The 21,127-nt window shown below is 38.3% G+C and overlaps 1 protein-coding gene across 4 annotated transcripts in view; it reads left to right on the forward strand.

The window, feature by feature from the left end:
- The window catches only part of COL18A1 (collagen type XVIII alpha 1 chain), a 234,908-nt gene that overhangs the window by 163,099 nt on the left and 50,682 nt on the right, over nucleotides 1-21,127 (forward strand). For all 4 annotated transcript variants that reach the window (XM_089680860.1, XM_089680856.1, XM_089680857.1 and 1 more), the window contains 11 exons: nucleotides 3,621-3,704; nucleotides 6,960-7,007; nucleotides 8,762-8,885; nucleotides 9,963-10,093; nucleotides 13,176-13,202; nucleotides 13,299-13,490; nucleotides 14,095-14,121; nucleotides 16,671-16,733; nucleotides 18,950-19,036; nucleotides 19,619-19,672; nucleotides 20,005-20,163. In XM_089680860.1, coding sequence (XP_089536986.1) covers nucleotides 3,621-3,704; nucleotides 6,960-7,007; nucleotides 8,762-8,885; nucleotides 9,963-10,093; nucleotides 13,176-13,202; nucleotides 13,299-13,490; nucleotides 14,095-14,121; nucleotides 16,671-16,733; nucleotides 18,950-19,036; nucleotides 19,619-19,672; nucleotides 20,005-20,163 — 996 coding nt within the window. The remainder of the gene's footprint in view (nucleotides 1-3,620; nucleotides 3,705-6,959; nucleotides 7,008-8,761; nucleotides 8,886-9,962; nucleotides 10,094-13,175; nucleotides 13,203-13,298; nucleotides 13,491-14,094; nucleotides 14,122-16,670; nucleotides 16,734-18,949; nucleotides 19,037-19,618; nucleotides 19,673-20,004; nucleotides 20,164-21,127) is intronic.

The raw sequence follows: 21,127 nt of genomic DNA on the forward strand, positions 1-21,127 counted from the left end.
CTTTTCACATGTTAATGACAGATATTTCTTAAAGACAAATTACAGCCAAAATATATATTTTTTTTCATTTTAGATAGACCAGGGAAGAGTTAATATTGGAGATTTTACTGCTGCCTGTGTCAGTCCTGCGACTCCTCTTGCTGTCCCCATGACATTTTTACAAGACACATAAGATGTCACAAAGACAGAAATGGAGACGTGGTCAGCAGTAAATACCTGGTGAAATTTCTAACCCTTCCCCACTCTGCAAAACCAGTTTTTGGTGGAATTGGGCATTAATCACAATGAATATGTTTAATATCTATGAACGTTTGTTTTAGATAATACATCACATTTAGTATGACAGCGCATTCAGCGGTACAAAAATTAACGTAAGGCTAGATTCACACCTATGCAGGTTGCGTTTGAGCCATTTCTGCATTGCATTTTACGTTTTTGCACCTGCATTTTGATATGTTTTTGCGGTTTTTTCTTGTTTTTTCAGCGGATTTTGCTGTTTTTTTTCTTGTTGCTAGGCAGATTTAAAATGCAGCAAAAACATGGCAAAAATTCAGCAAAAACGCACTACAGGTTTTTTTGCAGTGTTCCCATTGAAGTCTATAGAACGAAAAATGCAACTTTTTGTGTTCAAAAAGGTCCCTGACTCTTTCTAAAAAATGCACCGGGTGAAAACGCGGAGATGTGAACATGTTAAATGGACTGTACTGTGTTTCTACAAGAGGCAAAACGCTGCAGAAAACGCTTAGGTGTGAACCTAGGGAAACGCAGTCCAATCGTTTACTGTACTGACTTGACCAGGAAAAATATGAACTCAACACTGCCCTCTTGTGTCCATTCAATTCATTACCACTAATATTTTCTAAATGACTTTTCTGCATGAATTATGAATTATGTGGATCACATGTATCAAAAACAAATACTGAACAGCAGCCATCTTGCACTTAAATGTTTGGGAGGCAAATTAATACTAGAATAAAGACATGCAGGAAAGAGGAAGGTGGAACTGCTGTGGGTTAGCAGCATGATATTGGCACCTGACTTCCATATGTTGGAATTTAGAGGCATGCTTTTTATGCTCATACATAAATGTTTTAGCAGTAGTAGAGTGTTGTACCGTGTTAGCTATCAATTAATGCAGAACATTTGGAATTTAAGTGATATGTGTTATTGACATACTTAAAGGATAAGTTTGCTTTTTAAAAAGATAAAAAAAAATCACATTTTTTTGGAAGGTAAAAACATCCATTTATTATTCTCTTTTTTCATATCACGGGTGCAATGTCAGGTTTCTGCAGATTCTCAGTACAGCTGTCTGCCTGTACCACCCGTATGGGCAGAAAGTACAGGGAGATTATGAAGAATCAATGGACTATAACGGTGCTCACCAGCCCCCTCGCAGTTCATTGAGAACTACAAGCCATGTGCCAGACTTGTAGTTCATCCATTCACAGAGCTCTAGCAATGATTGATTCAACGGTGTGGGCACAGCCTTGCACAACTGCGCTGTTTTTAAATTGTGACAGCTGGTGCAGGGAGTGGATCCCCCACCCGCTGCCACAGGAAAAGGGGGATCAGTGGTGTGGTGGGTGGGTGAATGGGGATGTTGCTGAACATGTTACATCCTTTTTTGGAGCGTTTTTGCATGTGGGTTTTTAGCACGTTCCGGTGTGTTTTTGATTTTGTTTTTACGCATTCTAGTGCTTATTTTATGCATTCCAGTTCCAGTTCATTTTTTCCCCTCTCTTTTTCTTCAATTTAAATATAGACATGTGCATTCCAGTGCATTTTTGGTGTTTTTTTATGCATTTTTCCACTTTTCAGTACAGTTCTGTGCAGGAAAAATTCAGCCTGTTCTACTTTTTTTTTTCTGCATCTGGAAAGCACTGGAACTGCAAGCACTGATGTGAACTATGACATTGACAACCCCTTAAACACTTACCTGGTTCCTTTCACTGATCCAGTGCTGTCCTGTCTGCAGCACTGCTGTCCTCCCTTCCAGATTTCACAGAACAGAGTGAGAGCAATGGGAACCGTAGACTCCTGCTGCTGTCATTCAAATTCCTGTGAAGATGAAGCGGGGGCCTGGCTTACTGGCTCTGTGTGTGTCTATGGATGCACACAGTCCGGCTCGGGAACCTGTCCGCGCAGTGCCCCTCTAACACGCGGCTTGCTGAGGGATACCCGGAGGATGGAGGCCAGTGGGGGACTCCAGAGGAGGGGGTAAGGGACTACACTGGGCAATATCACTGCACATAACAGATAAGTATAATATATTTTTTATTTTAAAGCAAATAAACTATCAATTTAAAAGTTGATAGACAAATTGAGGATGAAACATATCCTTTAGAGCAATTGTTGAGTACAAAAAGAATACAGAAACATATTACCTCGAGGATATATAGAATACTTACTGAAATAGATGGACTAGCATCCTAAACATTTATGGAGAAGTGGGAAATGGAGCTTGGAACAAAATTGAGTGAGAAACAGAAAGATAAAATGTTTAGTTTGACACACATGGCGATAAAAATGAATATAGTTGAAATGAATTATACGTGTCTAGTAAGATGGTATATTGCACCCAATGTGATGCAGAAAATGAGACCAGAAGTCTCATCCAAATGTTGGAGGGGTTGTGGGAGCAAGGGTACGATGGCACATATCTGGTGGGAATGTCCCAAAATACAGGATTTCTGGAGGGTGATAACACAATATATACAAGAGGTCCAGAAGATCAGTACACCAATACACCAGGGATTGTTTACTGTATAAATCAGAGCTCTTGGTGAAACAATATAAAAATACAATTTTGTTCCATCTTTTAAATGCAGCTAAAAGCCTTATCCCTAAATATTGGCAAACATGAGAATCCCCAAAAATTAAAGACCGGATAGATAGGGTGGAGTATATATATAGAATGGAAGAACTGTATCATACAGACGAGGAAAAAATGCAAACATTTAAGAAGACTTGGGAAGGATGGGACAATTTCAAAAAATCAAAAAGATTTCTAGAAGCAGTTGGAGGATAAGGGAAAAAAAGAAATTATACAGGAATCTGGAAAAGAAAGCAAGATTGAGAAAAAGAAAAGGAGGAGAAACAGCGTGATAGATCAACAACTGAAGAACAAGAAGTGAATGGAAGGAGTATGGGGGAGGGTGGGGGAAGGGTAAATATTGGGATGGGGATTGTATTTAAATATGGATTTTTATAGTGTATGCTGTTAATTTAAATTGCATTTGTAAAAAACAGAACAAAATCAATAAAGATATCATATATATATATATATATATATATTTGATAGAAAAATTATATAACAGCAGGGAATAACTGTATATATCTCAGCAGGGAGCTCATCTGAATATATACAAAGAGGATTATTTGTCGCCAACATTCCTCCATGTCTGTCCAGCTTTTGGCGTTTAGAAATTCATAAAAGTTTTTATTTATCTGTAAGTGGCTGAAATGCCAATTTAGGCCTGAAATGTGTGTAGAAATGATCCTCATTGATAGGTCAATATCAAGACATAACTTCTATTCTGTACATTTATTTTACATCTATCTCACTATGTTATGTGGAAAGATAATTTTATGTAAAATTTGATATATTTCTATTTCAGGGTGTAATAGCAGAATTAAAAATTAAGAGCGACCCTAGAGCTGCAGAACTTCAGTGTGAAGAGGAAGGAGACGATTCTGATGGGGTAAGGTTACCTTTGGCTGGGTCATCACATATTTCACCTTGGTGTTACTCAGCATGGCTAAAACCTTTCCATCCTGTTACTCAGTGTGCCATTATATTAAAGTGCTACTAAACCCACAACACTAAAATCAGTCTGTATAATCAGTAAAGCATGCTTGTTATACTTACTGTGGAATCTAAGGGGTTAATCCTCTGCATTATGTAAAAAGGATGCTTGATCCTGACTTCTCTGATCCTCCCCTTCTTCCAGTGTCACCCTCTTATCTCCTGATAAGACGTATTGTGTGGAAACACTGCACATGCTCAGTTTGGTGTGTATTGCTAGAGAGGTTTTTTTTTTTCCCTTGGGAGATCAGATCAGCACAGGGCCAATCAGCACTGCCCAGACAGAGGTCAGGGGTTCTACATCCTCCTAGAGAAAACTTCTCCTGCAAGCTTTAACCAGTGCTCTGCTTAACACTGATAGAAGACACAAGACTGCTCTAACTGCTGATGAGAAAGGGCATTTATCAGTTTAAATTTACTAAAATAATTGCATTTCCATGTTCTATGTACTGTGGGAGACCAGATATAGTGAATGCAGGGTCCTGGGTTTAGTAACACTTTAAAGGAAATTCATCCTAAAGCAGGCCACACATTCAGTGTTGAGGGGGGAATCCCTCCCATGGAACTTTTGTTTTCTGACAGCAGTAAGCTTTCCAGCCATCACAATACAATGATCACAGCTGGCTGCTAGAGCCACTGGCAGTGATCAAATGAAAAAAAAAAAGCCTTGACAGGCTAGATTTAGTGATGTCAATAGAGTGATCGACTTTAGTACAACCAGCCTGCCTACACATAGATCGAAATTCAGCAGGTTCCTGCAGAACCGAACGAATCTCGATTAATCTATGGCTGGCTTAATCCAAATATACATTAACAAACATGTTACATGAGATTACTGCTATTACAGCCCATTGACAAGTCAACGCTTACATTTTAGGGCTCCCTACAGCCCTCTTAAAAATGACTTGTTCACATTTGAAATCTCTCTTCGCAAAATCTGTTAATACAGATGGAATAGAGGAAAAACAAAGCATCAAGGGAGAAAAGCTATGGAAAGCACAGAAAAAAGTAAGATAGCATGAAAAAAAAACCAAACCATTAAACCACTCAAAAGACACAGTGAGTGCCACGGGTGCCACTTTTTACCCCACAGGTTGGGCACCAGGGGTTAGAACCTCTGGCCATGTTTTACAGCTGTGTCCCCATTTAGTAGTTATTGTTACTCTTTGCATTTCAGGTAGCAATAGCCATAAGAACAGGTAAAATAAGAGCTCTTCCACAGGCACAAACAGTAGTAAGATCAGACAGGGGTTCAAACCCTTTCACCTCTATCCAATTATCCTGTATCCAACATAAAACTAATGTTTTGGCTAGACCTGTGCTTTAAGAACTGTAATTATAAATGTTTTCACAAAGAATTCATACAACTTTCTCCCAGGATTCACACCCTTTTTCAATCGAATAGTATTAGGGCTCATTTAAACTTGCATGCAAAAAGACAAAAAGAGGGCGCACAGGCCTAGTGCATTACCTTTAACATTCGGTTTATTATATAAAATGTGATATACTTACAAAGGAATAAAAGTCAAAGGCACATCATAAGATATACAGCAAGGTCCAATCTCCCTGGAAGGTGTCTGATCGGGGACTATAGACCTCCAATGGCTGACCCGTTTCTAGATAAGATTACATTGGTAGCAGCTCTGAGGAAGAGGCATCTCCTCAAAACGCGTCAGCCATTGAAGGTCTATAGTCCCCGATCAGACACCTTCCAGGGAGATTGGACCTTGCTGTATATTTTATGATGTGCCTTTGACTTTTATTCCTTTGTGAGTATATCACATTTTATAGAATAAACCGAATGTTAAAGGTAATGCACTAGGCCTGTGCGCCCTCTTTTTGTCTTTTTGCATGCAGCTCATTTGGATACCCCTGGTCTGTTGAGGGCAGCAAGGCATGCATTCCTTAGGATATCTTTATATGGCTACAGTCACTGTGGAGTCCATCGTCCAGCGCAGGACTACAAACATTTTTTCTTCATTTAAACTTGCGGTTGGGGGAGCATTAAAAATGTGAAGTTAAGCCATGTTTTTATCGCTCCCCCCCTTCTCCCCAAACCACACCCTTTAGGATGCAGAGGCAGAGGATTGGGGAATTTACATGCCAAGGTACCAGTACTTTACTTCTAGCCTGCTGCAAAAATTATTGCACCTGTTGTGTTTAGTGGTCAGTTAACTGCCAAACAGGACCCATTGAGGGGGTGAATGGGGGTGAATGGGAAAGGGCTGCAAACACCCTGCAACTGCACTCTCCCTCCACTCTGGCACTTTTGGGTTTGTGGATCACGTGATTCACCCTCTTCATCTCATGTGATAATGCTGGCACTTGATAATTGGCTGCTCAAGCCACAAATCGTGACCTGGAGCTTACACAAGGCTTCCACTTTTCACCTCTGGTGGTGAAATGGCGGGGAAATAATGATTATATTTATTATTTATTTATTAATTTTTTATTTCAGGCACTTATATAGTGCTGTTAATTTACACAGTGCTTTACGTATATAATGTACATTCACATCAGTCCCTAGCCCTCACAGGGCGTACAATCTAAGGTCCCTAACTTACATTCTTACATACACATACTAGGGCCAATTTAGACAGGATCCAATTAACCTACAATCATAGCTTTGGAAAAAAACGGAGTACCTGGAGGAAACCCATGCAGGCACAAGGAGAACATGCAAACTCCAGGTAGGTGGTGCTATGGTTGGGATTCGAGCCAACGACCCTAGTACTGCCAGGCAGAAGTGCTAACCATTTAGCCATTGTGCTGCCCCTGTTATAATAACCCTTTGCCCTTTATGGACAAAACAGGTTCACTTTAAAGTTAACATTGTGAGAGCACAGTTAAATGTTACGGGTCTTGTTAAAGATAGTTTAGAGGTCAGGGACCTAGTACAACCAATACACTGACATCTTCAAGTCTACAGTATGTAGTACATGGAAAATACAATATTCCCCAATGCTGCCATCTAGTGGCAGTGTTCAGCATTTAGAAAGCATGCAAGTCTATGTCACTTCTGTTCTTTATGCATATAATAGCGCCACCTAGTGGGAGCTGGATGCTGCTGAGCCAACAAACTGTTATATTGAATCTGTTAGAAGATGGATGTTTCTTTTGGTAATTTTATATATTTTTTTTATTGCTACAGTCATCTGGAGACTTTGGCAGTGGCCTCCCAGAAGAGGTAGTGCTTGAGGTAAGGAACAACATCTAACAAGTTGATGGGTCACATGACTATAGCATAGAATCGTGATTATATTCCTTCTGTACTGAAATGTATTGTAATTGTCTCCCTTATATTGTAAAGCGCTGCGCAAACTGTTGGCGCTATATAAATCCTGTATTATAATAATAATAATAATTAGTGACTCTTTGGGTTTGATTTACTAAAGGCAACTAGGCTGTGCACTGCAAGTGTGCTTCATCTGCATGGCAAAGCAGTTGCTTTATATCTGAGGGGAAACTCTGAAATGAGGCAAAACTATGCTAATTTATTTTATTCAATCATGTGCAAGCAAAAATACTATTTTTTTATTTTCCTTTCATGTCCCCCTCAGATCTAGAGCAGCTGCACTTTTAGTGCACTTTCAAGTGCACAGTCTATTTGCCTTTCGTAAATCAACCTCTTTGCATAGTACCAGAATACTTGGGAGGGTTTTACAGATTACATTTATCATATGGGGAACACATACTGAAAATGGAATTGATACCAAAATAAAAGCCACTTAGTGTTGCATCTGTTCAAAGTTCAGACACTGTAGAGAGTATTTCCTTGAGATCATAGAAATATCACCAGCATGGAACAAGAAAGGTGAATGAGACATCAGATTTTACTGGCTACATACTTGCTCATGGTCAACAGGTAGTGAACCTGGTATCAAGATGACAGCCCTATATCCCACACTTCTAGGACCATGACACGTTAGTCACCCTGGCTCTGGAGGAAAATTGCCAGTAAAAGGATGGCTAAAGAAAGTACTTACCTGCTGCTATGGCATTGACCTTTTGCTGTTTGAAATGCTGCAGAATCTACTTTGCTATTAAGGGAGCAGCAAAGAAATGACAGCATAGCATCAGGTGAGTGCTGTCCAATGTCCTGTCACTACTGAATTACTATAAGTGGCAGGATCACTAGTGTGACATTGACCTTATGTCAGGTAGATCTATGATTATAAACCTACCAGCGTGTTCATGGATTGTGAAACGTATTGAAACCTGGAACAACGCACCTGCTGGGAATTGACCTCAGGGCCACATATATTCTATTGATGTCTTACTGTCTCACTCCATTCTTATTCACTGTTAGGGGGAGCCACTCCTTCCTCTTTATTTGCCAGTGCCACTTTTATACCACAACTAGACTATTATATAATGATGAAACCCCAAGCAGGGATAACACCTGTCATTTCTTGTGTAAATTGAACCATAAAATGGTTGATCCTATATATTCTTATGGTATATATTCTGTATTGTAGTGCAGCTATATAGTCTTTTCTTCTCTCAGCTCGAGTTTTTATTGTAATCCTGGTTTTAAAATGTTTCACCCAACATGGATATGTTGGTTTTTGGTGCACATGGGTGAGATAAATTATCCACTTACTTATTCAGCACCTTACCCTCCAGTCCCTTCCTGTATTTCTCAGTTGGGCCACCCATCCTATTGATGGGTCACTGAGGAGCTGTGGGGGTATGCCTTCTTATTCATTTTCTGTATTTGCAGTTTAGATTCCCCCTAGTTTAGTAGCTCCTAAAGCATGCTAGGGGACCTTGGGGTGTGTGTACCCACATTCTTCATAGTTTACATGGACTGACTTAAGAAGAGGTACAAGTTATTAAAATGTTAAGGTGATGATACTTCCTTTGGAGTAAGAAAGCTGTAAAATTATTTGGGGGGGGGGGTGATGTGCCTCATCAGTTATGTTTATTAATGGCTTCTATTCTATTAATCAGGTGACTCAAGCTCCAATTATATTAAAACCTATCACAGTACCCCCCATACAGAGACCATCTGTAGAAAATGAGCCTGAAGTTATGAAGAAGGTTCAGGAGACTATACAGAAAATTGATGTTTCAGGTAAAGAAAGAATGCATTACTTTATACAAAATCACATTATAAGAGTATCATTTTCAAAATAATTTGTTTTTGGTTTCAGATTTGTTGATGTTAAAGTTGTGTGTATGTTTCTGCTCTGAATGCACCTTTCTATATTAACAAAGCAAAGTTTAGGTAGCATACAACTACAAAAGTCATGGAGGAGTTTTCCTGGTACCTGCAATAAGACGGTGCCATTCAGCTGTCATTCTGCTTCACGGTGAAGGGAACCCCTGCTGGCCAACTGGTGTAATGACGATTCTTGCTAGCGGAAGCAAGGCTGGACTAGACAGGACATAGATAGATTGTGTTTGATTGGAAGCCTCATCCCATCAGTCATTTCTGTATTAAATATTAGGTTACAATGATTTTTCTAGTTATTTGTAAAGGAAGCCAAAAAAGCATTAACTCATTAATATGAGTTAATGTTTTTTTTTGCTTCCTTTCCAAATAACTAAAAAAATTATTGTACCCTAATATTTAATACAGAAATTACTATACTGGTGGGACTGTCATATATAAAAGAAAGCTGTTATATATAATCAATATTGCTCGTGTTTTGGGTTTTTAACGGATGTTCCATAATACTGTTGTATTTTTTATCACCTTGTAAATCAAGTCAAGATCTTGAGTTCCAAATAGGCATACATTCTTCTGTATTAGAAACAAAGATTTAAATAAAGGCTAGAATTTAACAAAACATGCTGCTATATATTATGTTATAATGTATTATACTCACACTGGAGTGAATAGCAGCTGAAGAACAGATTGATGGAAATTCATAAAAAAAAAAAAAAAAAGTAAATTTTGTGGCTATCCTGTAACAAACATACAGGTCAAGGAATTTTGAGCCAGCATTTCTAATCCATATACTTGTTCTGGGCCAGCGACACAGAAAATACTAAAGCCACTGGACCTGTGAAAGCCAGAGAATAGACATTTTTTAGAAGGAAAGATCTGTTTTGGCTGGCTATATAGTTCTTCAGTCCAAGTTTCCTTTACCATACATTACAGGAAGTGGGTCACAGCCTTAAATCATTGTAGAAACTCTTGTTACAGGCAAGCCTGGACAGAAAGGAGATAAAGGAGACAGTGGTGATCGTGGTGAGAAGGGTGAAATGGGACCAATTGGGCCTAAAGGAGATACTGGTGACAGTACAAGTGCAGGCAATGGCCCTAGAGGTGATAAGGTGAGTTCAATGACTGTTAAAATCTTACTCCACCTGAAATTGAATATTCAGGTTTGAATGCTTGTTGTCCTATAACTGCCAGGAACTTTAAAGCGGAACTAAACCCTACCATTCTTTTCAGCCAAAGAAGCTGCCATCTTAGCTTCTCTAATCTGCAACTGCCATAGTGCTGCACATGTGATCAGTTATGACACCAGCCATTTGATGGTTTGATAGTTTGGTTGAGAACACAAGCAAATGTGGTGGTTAGCATTTCCGGCATATCCGGGAATCTAACAGTTTTTTTTAAACCGGTAAATTGATGGGTTTAGTTTCACTTTAATGACTAGATATCGCCATCACAATGTCTGTTTCCAACTTACTGCCACAGCCATTTCAAAGACATATAAGGCCCCTTTCACATGGGCGTTCCATATGTCCGTTTTTCATCTGTCTGTTTACGGATGAAAAACGGACAGCCATGTATTTCTATAGACTAGCGGATATAAACGGATGATCATCTGTTACATCCGTTAATATCTGTTATTTTGAATGGAAGAAAAACCTATTTTTTTTCTGTAAAAAACAAAAATGGAATGGATGAAAAACAGATGTAATTGGCCGAAAAACGGATGTAAACGGACAAAAACAGATGTAAACTGATGAAATACGGATGTAAACAGATGTAAGCTGACGAAAGCTGGATGTAAATGGACGAAAAGCGAATGTAAACTGATGAAAAACTTACCTAAACTGATGAAAAAACTGATGCATACAGATGAAGAACTGATGTGAACTGATGCAAACTGATGAAAAATTGATGTGAACTGATGAAAAATTGATGTGAACTGATGCAAACTGATGAAAAACTGATGTGAACTGATTTGTTTTTTCTGGGGAAAAACCGTAACAGAACTGATGAAAAAAGTGGAACACCTGTGGGAAAGGACCCTAATGGTGACAAATTCCTTTACCTGATTCTTTTCCATATGTAGACCAAACAAATAATCATAGCTCAGATGTAGAAGATAAAGGGAATCTTGTCAGTGGCTCTGAAAGAGATACCAGAGGGTTCCTATTGTAGCTACTGTAAGTACCTAACTTTAACTTGGTATCAGTGTCTTGAAAATCCCCTGTAAAGTCCCTTTCAGACTAGGAGATACAGGACTGGAAGCCAGTCAAGAGTGGTGCATGCAGATGTGCTTGCAGAAGTGAAGAGTAAAAGAGAGTTGACCTCATCAGTCTGCTGCTACTCCTTCACTGTCCAGTCAGCAGGCTGAGCGAGGAGAGAGGACGTCACCAAATTTCTTAACTCTAATTATCTTTAATACATTTATAACTGAGATTCTACTCTTATTAGGGGTAACAGCTTCTGATAGGAGTAACCTGACAAAAGTGCTATCCATGACAACATTCAATTCAGTGTTTTGATTGCTTATATATTTTATAAATGGTCTTGTTGATGCATAAATGCATAGTGACCCACAAATAGAAACATCACTGCAATCCCTGTTTCTTTGACAATCTACTATTTTATAAACATTGTGATTAATAATTTTTAGGTACTTATATAGCTCCATCAATTTACACAGCGCTTTACATATATATTGTACATTCACATCAGTCCCTAACCCTCAAGGGGCGTACGATCTAAGGTTCCTAACTCACATTCATACATACACATACTAGGGCCAATTCAGACATGATCCAATTAACCAACCAGCATGTCTTTGGAGTGTGGGAGGAAACTGGTGTACTCAGAGGAAACCCACGCAGGCACAGGGAGAACATGCAAACTGTTGGGATTCGAACCAACGACCCTAGTACTGCCAGGTGGAAGTGCTAACCATTTAGTCACTGTGCTGCCCTGTGCTCAACAGTCAGACTACAGGACACAAGAGCTGATATAAAGATAATCTACTTTAAATACTGCTAATATGTTAAACAAGAAAATAAAGTGGAACTTCAGGCAAATATAAAAAACGACCCTCAAGTTTGGTTAGACGTTCTTTCAGAGATCGAAAAACACATTCTTAAGGGCTAGTTCATAGTAGATGCAGTCCAGTGCATTTTTTTTCTGCATCAAAAATGCATGCACAGTGTTTTACATGTATTCCAATGGCGATAGTTCACACCAATGCAGTCAGTTCCATTCAGTTTCTGGTGCAGAAAAAAAATAGAATGTGCTGCATTTTTTCTGCACAGAACCATACTGGAACATAGCAAACCGCATCAAAACTGCACCGGACCAGAGTGTGGTGTGAACTGTAAGCAAAACCATATCCAGAATGTATCCAGAGTGCATTTTTGTAGTGTGAACTGGCCCTATATGTTGTGGTATAAAGCAATGAGCTATTACTATTATTATTCACTCCTTTTACACAAAACTTTAGAATAAAGAAGAGAGACAGTACAGCTACAATACAGTTCACAATAAGAGGATTAGTAGGCCTTGCTCATGAGAACTTACAATCTAACAAGTACATTTTAATGCCTTTAATTTAGCTTCCCATATTTCCCAAAAATGAGAGTGAGAGGATATGTGCTGTGTGTCAGCTGGCCTCTACAGCATTGTACAATGCTTTCATCCTAGCATGTTTTAGCCAGTATTACCTAGAATGAAGGCGTACAACTGGACTTACAGAGAGAGTAGAAGGAGGATAGCTGCCATGGTGAATGGCGGTGTCCATACCTGTCTATACAGTGTGGCTGGTTTAAATCACAAGCCTGGCTGAACAGAATTTCAGATATTTTGGCCAGTAAACTCTACACATATAGGTAGCCACACACTGGCAGAGTCAGCTGTGAAACAATGAATAGGATTCTGACTTCAGATCAGTCCCCTCCCATTGGCCCTGAACACTGACGCATTTCACCTGATAAGACTTAATTGGTCTGTTGAATTCATACATGTGTGGAGCGGGAAGTGCTCTTAGAGAGGACCAGAACCTGGAGCAGTAAAGGCTTACACATTACTGTGTATTTAACTGTTGACTTTTTTACACCTTTGCATAAATTGGCTTTATAACGTTTGGACTGTTTGATCATTTCATTTGTTTGACGTTATTAATAATATATGTGTTTTTCATTTCTGTTAACTTAGGGCCAGAAAGGAGAGCTTGGAGTCAAGGTGAGTAACAGCTGTATACATATTGTTGGACATGCTTGTGCTTTAAATTCTTCTGATTGCTTATCCACATGTAATACTATCAATTTGTCTCTTCAGGGTGGTGCTGGGTTTGGCTATCCTGGTACTAAGGGACAAAAGGGAGATCCTGGATTACCTGGCCCACCAGGACCACCTGGAAGCTCTGGACCGGCTGTTGTGCAGAAAGCTGATGGCACAACTGTGCAGCAGATCACAGGACCACGGGGCCCCCCAGGTCCTGAAGGACCTCCAGGAAAAGAAGGAGAGCCTGTAAGTAATAAGCACAATGAACTGGTTGTAAATTGGTTTTTGATGTCTTGAGTGGTAAGACATTTTGGGAGCTTTAATAAGATCATATCCTATTCAAAATATTATAAGATAAAGTATACACGGGAACCCTACTCCGGTCAGAACTATTAGTTTTGGATAGTTTAGGGCAGAACACATCTCTGTAAGACCTTCTTGAGATTGAATTTTCTTTTTTTAGAACATTATCAGCTGATGTAGTTTCGGGCAGAACCAAAATAATTTTTTTGCATGTATAAATATAACAAAATGCTTTCAATGATATATTTAACAGACCAAAAGGGAAAAATGAAAGGAAGTTTACTGTAAAGGTTTATGAGCTCTTTAACTGACTACCAATGCCAAAATGTTTGTTGTCTGGTATTTGCTTAACCTAATATTATTCTTTATTTACTATATACCTGCCCAACAAACTATAGTAGACATTGCAGTATAGCATGTACTGTATATTTGTATGACTTGCAGAACAATATTTTAGGTTTGTAAGTTACTGTTTAATAGCTAGAAAACCATGTAATGACATGTTCTTACAATCATATGCTTTACATTACGTTCTCTTGTATTTCAGGGTGATCCTGGTGAAGATGGCAAAGCTGTAAGTCTATAATATTGGCTGTTAAACTCTACCATATATATATACTACCACTATGTGTGTGTGTGTAAATCTGGTTCATTATACAAATAATAGCTTTGTACCTCTCCTGCCACACAACTGCTTTGCATGGACCATTTTGCTGCTGTTTTTCCTATTATGTTAAATGTGCCATTCACCCGAAGAATTTTAACAAATAAGGAATGCGTGACTTAAAGGAAACCACTGTACAAAATATTATATTCTGATAAATGTATGCAGTTAATACGTTGTAAGATAGTATTGATATTAATAATTTCTTAAGCTGGCCATAGATGAGTAGTTAATTTTTTAGTTCAGCCAGTAGGCTGAGTGAAAAAACAAAACAAAAAACAAGGTGGATGGAGGAATGCCTCCCGCAGGGACATTACATTTTGACAGGGAGACTGATTATTGGCTGCAACCGTTGATCAACTAAAGTTTTCCAACAAAAGTCAATCAAACAGTTAACTTCTGCTGAACAGGGACAGCTACACACTGACTGAAATCCCCCCTGAACTGGCCAAATTTCAATCTGTCTATGGCCAGCTCCAGTCTTGGTTCACATGCCTTTAAATTCTAAATCCATCTTTTTTTTACCATGTTACATGTTGCACCCCCAATCATGCAAACCATTCTGTCCAGCTAAAAAGAAAAAGAGGAGGACAAACTGTGTAACATTGTTAGGGGTGCTCGCAACAGCCATTCTTGGATTTGCATGGTTTCACTCAGCTTCAATACAGTTGATAGCTGTCTTGTAAATGAGCAAATATCATCTATTCTACTTGTGCCACAGCTGCCTTTCATTTTTAACCCAGCTGTGCATGGTAGCCAATCAGCTTCTAATCAGCTTGTTTAATTAGGCTTTGACAATAACACCTAGAAGCCGATTGGTTTCTATACAGAGCTGCACCACATTTTGCAGTCTCCAGTTTTAGTATATTGCCACCTATGCTTTTATTTGCCATTATTGTTTTGCAAAAATTATTTAATGTTCTATGGAATCTATAAAAAAAGACCTTAAACTATGCATTTCTTTTTCTGGTTTCACCAATATTAGTTTTAAAAATATTTTTCTCTAAATAAAAAGTATACATTTTATTTTATAGCTTGTCTCATTCTCTTTCTAAACTAGAAAGAAGGTTTTTGGTATAAAGTATGCCAAAGTTATTTGCAAATAAATGAAAGGCATTTTTCTTTTCAATTTGGCACATTTTCTGGCTATGTGGCACTGAAAAAAAAGGAACAAAGAAAAAGAATGAATGAAAAATAAATATGCTAAAAAAAGAACAAAAATGAGCAGAAAAATAATAACTAAGTGGAGGAAAGATTTCATTAAGGCCAATTAGGGTTAACTAGGGGGTTAAATAGGAATGCATTTTTATAAAAAAACGTAACTTGTAGGGTTTCTCTACAAGATGTCATATGCACACCTTTGATCTACATACAATGAAATAATATATTGATTCATTGTATTTGCTCAGTGACACTTTCAGAATATCTGCAGCTTTCATTTTGCACAGGAAATGCTGCATTCATGCTGTGTATTACAGTATTTACTGGCTGTGATTTTGACAGCTTGTAAATGCTGGTAATAGTGGCAGCGGTGGCAAGTAGCCTGGATTTGGATGTTTGAGATTTATCATAAAATCTTTGTTGAAGCACTTTAGACTGTATATCTAATACTCAAAGGCTCCGTTCACACCAATGTGTTTTAGTGCTTTCTGCAGAAACACACTACAGTCCATTTAACATGGTTTCCTGTGGAACATGTTCACATCTATGCTTTTTTGAGCTGCTGCGTTTTTTGGAAAGGGTCAGGGACTTTTTTAAAAGCAAAAAAGCAGCATTTTTGCTACAATAGATTTCAGTGGAGAATATGTTGAAATGCATGCTAGTGTGCTTTTACCGCGTTTTGCATTTTTATTCTGCCCAGCAAAAAAAAAAATTCCACTTAAAAAAAAAGGTATAAACCATGTTAAAAATGCATCATAAACGCGTGTAGAAAAAAGCAAAATGAACTGCGAAAAGCATTGCAAAACGGACAAAAAGCAAACTCGGTATGAACGGAGCCTAAATCCTGAAGTGGTTAAAATCAGAATAAACCCATGCCATACAAAGCAATGGCAACCCTGCAGCAGGTGAATTCATTTTATGGCAGTCTGATAGAAGTATGAAAACTGAACCTTTTGGCTTCCAGCGACTTGCTTTTCTTTCTGTTACCTTTGCCTATCCCATTGTCTGTTTGTCACAAATATGTTCTATGTGGTACTCACCAAGGATATTATTCCAAGAATTTATCTGAGTTTTTTTTACAGAATACTATTGTTATATGCCAAAAAGGTAAATCAACAGCAGGTTGTTTTTGCATTATAATATAAAGCTTATAGCAATCCATGAGCTATCCATAAAATAGTACTACCTTTTTTTTTTCCGTTATACATTTCCAATCCGTATGCTTTTTTCACAAACCCATAAACAGATTATATGTTGATGTAATACTAGTGCAATCATTTTTTGTCCCTTACATTCAGGGGGAAGTTGGACCTCAGGGATTTCCAGGAACTCCAGGTGATTCAGGGCAGAAAGGAGATAAGGTATTTACATTTTTGTGCTGCTTTAATTAAGACATGGATTATTTTTAGGTTTATCCCCAGCGAAATATGTCCTAAAAGTAAACATGGGTAATTTTGTAACAGAAATTTGTCTTTATAGCATATTCCCTGCATGTGTGTCATTTGTAGATGTGATGATTATAATTGTACTTTACACACAGGTGCTTAAGGCCCTTTTCACACGGAGCAGTTTCCATTCTGATTGGCCCGCTGTGCTCTGATCAGCAAGGGATCTGTGAGCTGATCCCCTGCTGATCAGAGCACAGCGGCCAATGATACAACTGTGTCCACTCAGTTTCTGCAGAGCAGACACAGACAGAGCCCATCTCTGCTCTAGGGTGGCTGAGATTAAACAGACTTCGCTGCCCGTTTACACCTGATTACCCTCCGATTTACTCCACCTAGATGGAAGAGAACAGATCTCCTTCTGTTTTTTTTTTAGCTGACCTGGAGGTAGGTGGGCATAAACGGACACAGGTCCATTTACACTCACCTGTCCATAGGGATGAATAGACCTGCTGATCAAGTCTGTGTGAAAAACTGACAGGTGGACCTGATCAGAACAGCTCTGTAAAAGGGACCATAGATACATTTGCTTGGAGCTTTGCTCAGCATATGCTGGTGCTTAAAGTGGAAGTAAATTTTACCTGAGCACCACAAACTGAAAATGCTATTTAATTCACTTTTACTATTCCAAGCAAATTCACCCATCTATCCATGTCTCCATGTTTGCTTTGTTGAGAAATCACTTTGAAAAACACTCCCCCATTATATCTAACATTGGCCATATTGAGTAAGGGAAGATGATTCATGTAGCATTTGCTTCCTGGAATCCACAGGTCCTTACCTCAGGCATGCAGGTAGGAGGGTGTACTTAGCTAAGAAAGCCCCATGTCCCCTCCTCTAGATGATAGACAAAAAATGCACATGAAGACTCCTGAGATCTATGATATTATTTTGGTCTAGACTAGAAACCAAGAAGCACCTGAAGTAATGTAAAAAAAAAAGATTTAAGGCACACAGGGTGTCTGAAAAAGCCCATCTGAATGCCAGAGCTGCTGGCAAGAAATTGCGGCTTAAAAACACACTAAAAGCCATGTATTGCACATGTTTATGTTCATATAGCGCTTGAGCATGAATGCATTCTACTGGCCTGAATAATATTTTATTCTGGCCACTGGAATGCATTTACGTGCATCCATTTTACATCTCTAGTGTTTATGCGTGTTTAAACATTTTTAGCTGTATATAGCAGTTTTTTTTTGCTTTTAAGCTCCTCTCCAAAACAAACCTTTAATTTTTTTTCCCAGCCTTTAAACATTCCTCTTCTAATACACCAGTAACTGACTGTGCATGCATGGACACAAGCATACACAGAGGTGCTTTTATAGGCTGGAAAAAAAAAATACAGCATTCAGTATCTGTATAGGCGGCATTTTTTTATTTTTAGGTGTGTATAGCATTTTTTTCTTGCTTTTAAGCTCCTCTCAAAAACACACCTTTAATCTTTTTTTCCCAGCCTGTAACATTCCCCTTCTAATACACCTGTAAATGCCTACCGCTCAATACCTGTATAAGCGAATGTAGAATATCTTTCTATCTATTCATTAATGTTAACAGCATAAGGATTGCCATTAGTAAATGTTCATTGAGAGACTTTAGTTCCACTTTAAGCCTCAGTAGGCTCATGGGGGTTCATTTACTAAAGACATAGAGCATGCTCCCCTTGCAGAGTGGATGTTCACTTGGTTTAATGACTAAAGTGAAGCTTTACTCACATTAAGCATCCAGCCATACCCTAACTAAAGGTTTTTATCAGGAGCAAAAGTGTGCTTGTAGTCCATTAATTCTTCTTTCAGCCCTGTAACTAAAGGGTGTCCTTACCTCAGTACAAACCTGTCCCTAGAGGAATAGTCTACAGGAGCCAGATCATTGCAACCCTAATCCACTGAATGATTTGCATCCCCAATGCAAACATAATAATAAATGAACATATTTATTAATCAATACGGGTACATTTATAATTTTTTTTTAAAAAGGTAGAATTAACAACCAGTAAGAAACCGCCTTGCATTTTTTGACTGTTCCAAACCAATGAAAGGTTGACATAGATTATGGCACTATAACCATTATCTTTGGTCTGCAAATAATCTTTAGAACAACAAGCAATAATAGACACATGTTCCTTTTTTTCTCAGGGTGATACGGGTGTTGGAAGTAGAGGACCTCCAGGCCCACCTGGACCCCCTGGCCCACCTGGCCCAGGTTCCAAAACGGATAAATTGGTAAGGCGTGAGACAAACACATGGTACCCTATCAACGTTTATGAATGTTGTGGGTAGATTTTTACATCCTTTCATTTAAAGTAATGCTACCATTCTGGGGTGTATGGCAGCCATGTTAATCTCAAAGATTTTGGCAGACTTAATTGCAAAGCCCTACCTGCTTTTTATTGATTTATATTTGTATAGCTCATTCAAGTGCAGTTGTTGATTTTTTTCCAAATGAAAGCTAAACAGAAGGGAATGCATTTATTGTGAATTCCCACTATAATAATATGACAATTCTTTTTAAGGTGCTCTGGGAAAGAATTGGTTATGTATTATCATTAGATGTTAATAAAATTCAATTTCAGAATTGCATGTTTTGCTTTTACGCTTGTTATATCAATTATATAAAAAAAAAACCTATAGTCTTCCTTTATTAATCATTATTTTGCCATAAAACTAAACTATGACACAACTTGATAAGAAAGGACTTTATGAATAATTGTCTTTATTTATTTACTCATTCAAAATACAGTTTTGAGAGTTTTTTTCTATTAATATGTGTATCTATATAATAACTTACTTTTTTTTGTCTTTCAGACATTCTTTGATATGGAGAGCTCTGGCTATGGCCCGGATTTGGAAAACCTTAGGGTAAATTACTATTCAGATCACAACAATCCATTTTATTTATTTCCATATGAAAGCTAACAGGCATATTTAATAGGGGAAAAAGTATTTGGATCAAAGTAATGCATAGTAACAAATCAAATATATTCTTTCAGTGATACTCATGCTGCCATCTCATAGCTATGGGTATACTAAGTGAGTTGGACAAAGTCACAGATGTCTGATTTTGAGTTAAAATGTACCAGAAAAAAAAAATGTAATTATACGGTTTGTCTGTATCAATTGCAAATGACTAAAATCAAGTGCTGATGTGGTCCTAAACTTGTCTTCTTGTTTCTTTTATATATGATTTGCAGGGACCACCTGGTTTGCCTGGTCCACCTGGCCCTCCTGGAGTACCTGGATTACCAGGGGTGCCAGGAACCTTTGGTGGAAACAACACTGGAATCCCAGGACCCCCTGGTCTACCTGGTCGGCCTGGTCAAGATGGAATACCCGGACCCCCTGGCTTACCAGTAAGCATATATAATGTTCTAATATTTTGCTGGTTGTGTGGTGGTCTGTAAAGGCAGATAGATTTATACCTTTTGTGTGGGTGTCAGGTAAACCTTCAGAAATAACCCTGAGTTCCGCATTGTTCACAAATGAAGGATGGGGTTTAGAATAGTGTAAGGTGTAAATTGTGTAATCAGATCATGGCTTGAGCCCAATGGAGACAGGGCAGTGCTAAACAACTTTGACATAGGGCCAAGCAGCTAATTTATGACTTTAGTAGCTTTTATTCATACATAAGGCAACAATGTAGAGAATTTCTGGAACAATGGCTCGACACTTCTTAAACTTGGTGTGCCATGTCACATTTTTGAGGGACTAGACCAGTGGTTCTTAACCTGGGTTCGATCGAACCCCAGGGGTTCAGTGAGTCAGTCTCGTGGGTTCGGCAGAGGTGAAGACCCACACCCGACTCATATGATTCGTGCAGTAAATATTCATTATTATGTTTTTGTTTTTGTGTGAAAATCATGTTTTAATGGTTTTGTTCTTTGTTCTTAATGGTTTTGTTCATTTTGTGCACCTATGTATAAATATATACCTATGTTTTGAATTTTAAAAATCATATTTTATTTTTCCAATTAAGAAGGGTTCGGTGAATGCGCATATGAAACTGGTGGGGTTCAGTACCTCCAACAAGGTTAAGAACCACTGGACTAGACCAATGCACAGTTACTGGTTTTCTAGCAGTTAGGGGTTGATTCACTAAAACTGGAGATTTCAAAATCTGGTGCAGCGCTGCATATAAACCAATCAGCTTCCAGTTTGTGTTCAATTATGCTTTGCATAAAAAAATCTGAAGTTAAAAGATGATTGGCTAATATGCACAGCTACATTATATTTCTGCACTCTCCAGTTTTAGCAAATAAATCCCTTACTGACAACATTGTGATGTCACTAGTTCATAGAGAACTGTTAAGCTGCGGT

The sequence above is a fragment of the Staurois parvus genome, unplaced genomic scaffold, assembly GCF_062004578.1.
Source record: "Staurois parvus isolate SC_StPar_1 unplaced genomic scaffold, SC_StPar_1.0 ptg000251l, whole genome shotgun sequence".
NCBI classification, from domain to species: Eukaryota; Metazoa; Chordata; class Amphibia; order Anura; family Ranidae; genus Staurois; species Staurois parvus.